Source organism: Nicotiana tabacum, chromosome 11 (assembly GCF_000715075.1).
Source record: "Nicotiana tabacum cultivar K326 chromosome 11, ASM71507v2, whole genome shotgun sequence".
NCBI classification, from domain to species: domain Eukaryota; kingdom Viridiplantae; phylum Streptophyta; class Magnoliopsida; order Solanales; family Solanaceae; genus Nicotiana; species Nicotiana tabacum.
The window spans coordinates 167,075,459-167,081,130 of NC_134090.1; the positions used below are offsets into that span (position 1 = coordinate 167,075,459).

The window sequence follows — 5,672 nt, forward strand, 5'->3', positions numbered from 1 at the left end:
AGCCTCTTTTTATTGTTTATTTTCTTTTTGCGTGTTATCACCTCAATTCGAATATCTTAAAGGCCAGCTTGATCATGTACGCAACCGTGGCTTTTACGGGACTTGGGGAGTGCCTAACACCTTCTCCCCGAGTCAAATGAACCCCTTACCCAAATCTCTAGTGTGGACTTGGTTTTAGAGTCTGAAACGTTTTAAAAGGAAAAGTCATTTTTTTTAAAAATGGTGACCTGACACACCAAAATCAAATGTCAGGTGGCGACTCTAAGTTATTTCCTTTTGAATACAATTTTGTCACATTCTAATTAGAAAACCCTTTTTGAGCTTTACAAAATTATTTTATTAGTTTAAGAGGGTTAAGTGAGGTTATTTAAAAAAGGGGTGTGACATGAATAATTTGAAGGGGAGCCTTGACGTAACTGGTAAAATTGATGTTATGTGACCAAGAGGTCACGGGTTCGAGCCAAGAAAATAACATCTCGCAAACATGTAGGATAAAATTGCGTACAGTAGATCATAGCGAGAGTTTAGTGCACCAAACTCCTTTTTACTAGGAATGAATAAGTTATTACCTATATTATTATATTCTACTTCTCCCCAAAATGTGGAAAGACTCAAAATACCTTAAAACGAGGAGGAATTTGGAATATACACAGCCCACTGAATCTATAACTTTAATATTAGGGTCCACAATCCCACAAAGGCCAACGCCAGCCGTTAATGTCATTTTCCTTTCTTTCTTTCTTTTTGACCTTTTTTTAGAAATATCATTTTCCTCTCTAAAATGTTTCACATCGTTTTCCCGTTTCATCACCACCACTTTGTCCAAACAACAAAAGGAAAAGAAAAAGGTTTCTCTTACTTTTGTTCCTTTGTGCTAATGACAATTTTAGTGGTAAAATTCGTTACTAAGAAATATGTGGTCATTATGTTTTTTTCTTTTGTTTTAGATATATATTTTGATGATTTTCATTTATTATGAATCAATTCCATTAATTTTTGGAAATAAAAAAAATTAAAAATTTCATTAAATTGAATTTTAGAAATTTAAAAATTGTATACGAAATTTTCATAAATATGCACTAAATGGTAAATACCAAATTACCCTTGTACTAAACCATGGTACATCAAATCATCTCAATGCCAAAATAAAAATGTTAAATTGATTAGTTCCTAAATATATGAATGTACTAATCTTTTTATAACCCCCCAAAAAGTAAAATAAAATACCACTACTCTCTTTATTTCACTTTATATGTCATTGTCTTCTTTTCTATTCTGTTTTAAAAAATACGACATCTTTCTATATTTAAGAAGTTTTAGCTTTAAATTTTTAATTTACTCTTAATGACGTGGTTTTGTAATCTTAAAAATATTGTGGTATATTTAAGATAATAAATTTTAAGAGTTGTATGTTAAAAAAAAAAATCTTTCTTAAACATTATACTTTATTAAAACTTCGACATATAATTTGTAACATATAACCTATTTTATTTTCAAGATTCTAAATTCTACCATCTATCGAAAAATGCATGTAGATATTTTTTGTGGTAAGAGTTTTTTTAAACTCATAGAGATAATATTTTCCCATCATTTCCCTCACCTTTTTCGGTGAAAATAGCACGGGCTAGTCATTTTACGGATTGGTAATCAAAAATAGCCAGCATTTGCAAAGTCATTGAAAAATAGTTATTGTTTTGCTGAAATACGGAAAGTTCCAGCATAATGTACGGGATTATGGAGCTCCTGCATATAAACTTCCAGCATATTATGTTACAACTCCAACACACGAAAAATTCCAGTATAATATAATGGATTATGAAACTCCTTCATATAAACTTCCCGCTTGTGCTGGAACTCCAACACATTATGTTGGAAGCCCATATATCAAAAATTCGAACTGCAGCATATTATGCTAGAATATTTTCGGATTTTAAGGGTATTTTTGTTCAGATTTTATCTTTACATTAAAAGTGGATAAATTTTGATTACTTTTGAAACTGTGACTATTTTTCAATTAATTACCAGGGGTAAATCTGACTTTTTTTTCCCTCACTACCCAAAACAAAGCCCTTTGAAAGTTACACTTGACATGTTTAGGAGAATGAAAGAATTAATCTCTATGTACAAAATCAAAAATAAAAACAAATAAATAAATAAATAAATAAATAAATAAAAAGAAAAGATAAGCGGCTCAGATTCATTATCTTCCTCTCCTCATTCCATTTATCTTCATTTCTTGCCCTCCATTTCTCTATAAAAGCATACACAGACCAAAACAGTAGGGGAAAAAAGAAGAAGAAAGTCTGCTTATTATTTCAAAAGAAGATGATGGTGGGGAAGATGGGACGACGTCCTTCAATGAAGAGGACGACGAGCATGACAGGGATAACCGTTGATGTGGTGAACGCCGGAGAATCAGAACCGTCTGATGTTGTTGATGAGTTTAAAGCCAACGGGTATGATCATAATCAAAATTCCATAGCCATAGTCTTGCCGAGATACCACCAGAGAAGTTCAAGTGTAGGTTTTAAGATAGAAGAGACGGCTCATTTCTTGAAAACTTGTGGCCTTTGTAATCGTCGTTTGGCACCTGGTCGAGATATCTACATGTACAGGTAAACACACACGAATTTAACAGTGTAAAGAATTTTATACTATCTAACATATTTTAATTGATCTGTTGTACCATGTTCGGATTTAAGTTTTGTATAGCATTAAACCTATTGTACCTATAAAATTATGAGTTCATAGGTCACCTACTATTTGTTATATAATTTTAGTAGATATTTATGCATAAATATATATTCTTCATTGAACTGGGTTTAGTTGAACCTGATAACCATGTGCTACATCTGTCTGTGAACATGTAATATAACAGATTTTCTAGGTTATTAATTTTACTTTTTATGAATAGTTACTTTAGTATTTTTAGCTGAACTAATAGTATAGAAAAAAAATTTACACCTTCAATTTATAGAAGTTAAACTCCACATATGCATATACTTTCACTTTTGTTATTTCTTCTTGATAACAATTTCTTAGTCAGCTGGCAATTAGGAGGCATGGATAATGGATTTTTTATAGTTATTTAAAGAGAAATTACTTTGGACTAGTGGGTCCCACTTTGACTCCCCATTTTGGAGCATGTTCTTCCTTTAGTTGCCTCTTTCTTCCTCGCCTCTCACCAGCTCCCGTGCTGATTTGCAAAGCTTTACTCTATGTAAATCTAACTCCTGCTGTTTTGCATCTACATTTCTTCTCTTTTTCAACTCCATTTTAAAAAGTTTCTTCAACTATTTGTTAATATTCTGCGTCTAGGTTTGTATATTACTCCTTCTGTTCCAGTTCATGTGAACATGTTTCCTTTTTAGCCCGTTCCGAAAAGAATGATGATTTTCTAAATTTGATAACAATTTTGCTTAAACTTACAATTCTATCCTTAATGAGAAGCTTTTATAACCACAAAAATATTCTGGGTCCCTTTTTGACTTGTTTAGGACCATAAATTCCAAAAATCTTTATTTTTTCTTAAATTCCGTACCCAATCAGTCAAACATGTTAATGTAAATTGAAATGGAGAGAGTATTATTTTTCTAGGGTTTTTATAATTGCTTTAATTATTGCTGGAAAATTTCAAGGTGAAGCAATAGTAACGACTGAAATAGCGTTGAATAAGGGGTGTGGGATCTCTAAGGATTTACAATCAACCTTTTTACTGTTATTCACAAACGAAAATCCCAGCTTCTGGCTTTTTATTCTTTTTCAAATGCTGCAAAACAATAAAATGTCAATTTTTTGTAAAGAACTTTCAAATCTTATACCTAAACAAGGAAAATAATCTAATTAAAATTGTCACCGTTGCAGCCTGCGACTGCTAGTTCTGGAGAGGAAAGCTTTCTTTTTCTTCTTCTTTCAGGGCGAGTAAGAAGAGTGGGACCCGCTTGTCCAAATGTCAAAAAATGAGGGCCCTCATACAAGTCTGACGTGGTGTGCTAGACACAAAGTAAAATTGGTAAAATAAATAAAAAGAGTACTACAAGTTATTCATATAACGAGGAAATTGGTAACAATTAGTTGAGTTATATAGTTGTAATTCCAATTATATTTGTGTTGAGACCTTAGCTGCTAGTGTAATTAATGATAAAAAGAATTCAAGTTGATAGTTTACTATAAATCCTTCAAATTGTGTGGGAACTGAGATATCCAGGATAAGTGAAAAGAAAAAGAGATTTTCTATTTTGGAAGACTTGTTGTATTATTGGTCTATTAGTTTATTGCATTATGAAACTATCAATGTTTCGTTTTTAAAAATTTTGTGGGGCAACAATTATTGACATATACAACAACAGCAAAATAAAATATAGTATTAATCATTCATATTAAACCTTTTGAATTAATCAAATTGTTGACTAATATTGATCTTGTATGTGAACAGGGGAGATACTGCATTTTGTAGTATGGAGTGTAGGGAACAACAAATGAAAAATGACGAAAGAAAGGAGAAGTTGAAGCTTATCATTTCAAAGAAAACTGAAAACCATCACAATCACTCAGAATTGACATCTGCTACCTCTGAAACTTCTGGCAAGAGTGAAACTATTGCTGCAGCTTGAAGGAAAAAGAACATAATTAAAGAAATAAAACGAAACAAAATAGAGGAGACGAGAATGGCGTGTATTAACTTATTATTATTATATATTAGCCTAAACAATTTTTTTAGTATTTGTGTAATTTAACTTGTTATAAAATATTGTCTTATTTTCTAGTTATATAGTTATTCACTAATTAGTTGCATAAATATTATGTGGACATGGCTATTATCTGCGTAATTACTTAAAGAGCGAATGGGAAGATGATGTAAAGTTGGTTAGAAAGGTATTATTAATATTCATGCATCATGCTGGATTCATGGAAGGTTGAACATGTAAACAATCTCAAGAAATGGTGTTTTGATAACCAATTCATGGAGTTTGAACTGATATGTCACAACTCGGAATTCCTACCTTCGGGGTTGTGATGGCGCCTAACATTTTATTTGCTAGGCAAGCCAACATTAGAATAATTTATCCATTTTCAACAATTCAAATTTAATAATAAGAAAGAAACTGAAATAACTGACATAGTCTAAATTATAATGCAGAAAATCATAACGACTGAAATATCTATATAACCCTGAACCCGGTGCACAAGTGCATGAGCTACTAGAATAGTACAAATAAAGGTATGAATAAAACATAAAGCTGTCTGAGGAAATATATATAGAGCTAATAACAGGGAAAGGGGACTCTAGGGGCTGCGGACGCCGAGCAGCTGTACCTCAAGTATCCATCAGCTAGCCAACCCGAGCACGCTAATGATCGTCGCTGGGACCGACTCCAAAATCTGCATAAGAAGTGCAGAGTGTAGTATGAGTACACCCGACCCCATGTACTCTGTAAGTGCCGAGCCTAATCTCGATGAAGTAATAACGAGGCTAAGGTGGGTCACTTACACTATAACCTGTACGCAGTATAAAACAAATACATGGAAGGAAAATACGGAACGAAATAACGCATTTAACTGAAGATAATAGCTAAATCCTCGAAGAAAATCCAGTAACGATCAGAATTACCGATCCTTAGAGTTTTGTATGAAAAATACCGAAAACCAACACAGCACAAGGAAATAGGAAC

At 32.4% G+C, this 5,672-nt stretch overlaps 1 protein-coding gene across 1 annotated transcript; it reads left to right on the forward strand.

Moving 5' to 3' along the window:
- The first annotated feature begins 2,260 nt into the window (after positions 1–2,260).
- On the forward strand, positions 2,261–4,766 carry LOC107764254 (FCS-Like Zinc finger 7-like). The gene is made up of 2 exons (XM_016582809.2): positions 2,261–2,615; positions 4,436–4,766. The coding sequence occupies exons 1-2, from the start codon at positions 2,326–2,328 to the stop codon at positions 4,611–4,613; spliced, it is 468 nt and encodes a 155-aa protein (XP_016438295.1). The 5' UTR covers positions 2,261–2,325; the 3' UTR covers positions 4,614–4,766.
- Positions 4,767–5,672: the final 906 nt, after the last annotated feature.

Coding starts and splice junctions, on each gene's coding strand:
- LOC107764254 (XM_016582809.2), top strand. CDS start 2,326: ATGATGGTGGGGAAGATGGGACGACGTCCTTCAATGAAGAGGACGACG. Junction 2,616..4,435: donor CGAGATATCTACATGTACAG/GTAAACACACAC, acceptor GTATGTGAACAG/GGGAGATACTGCATTTTGTA.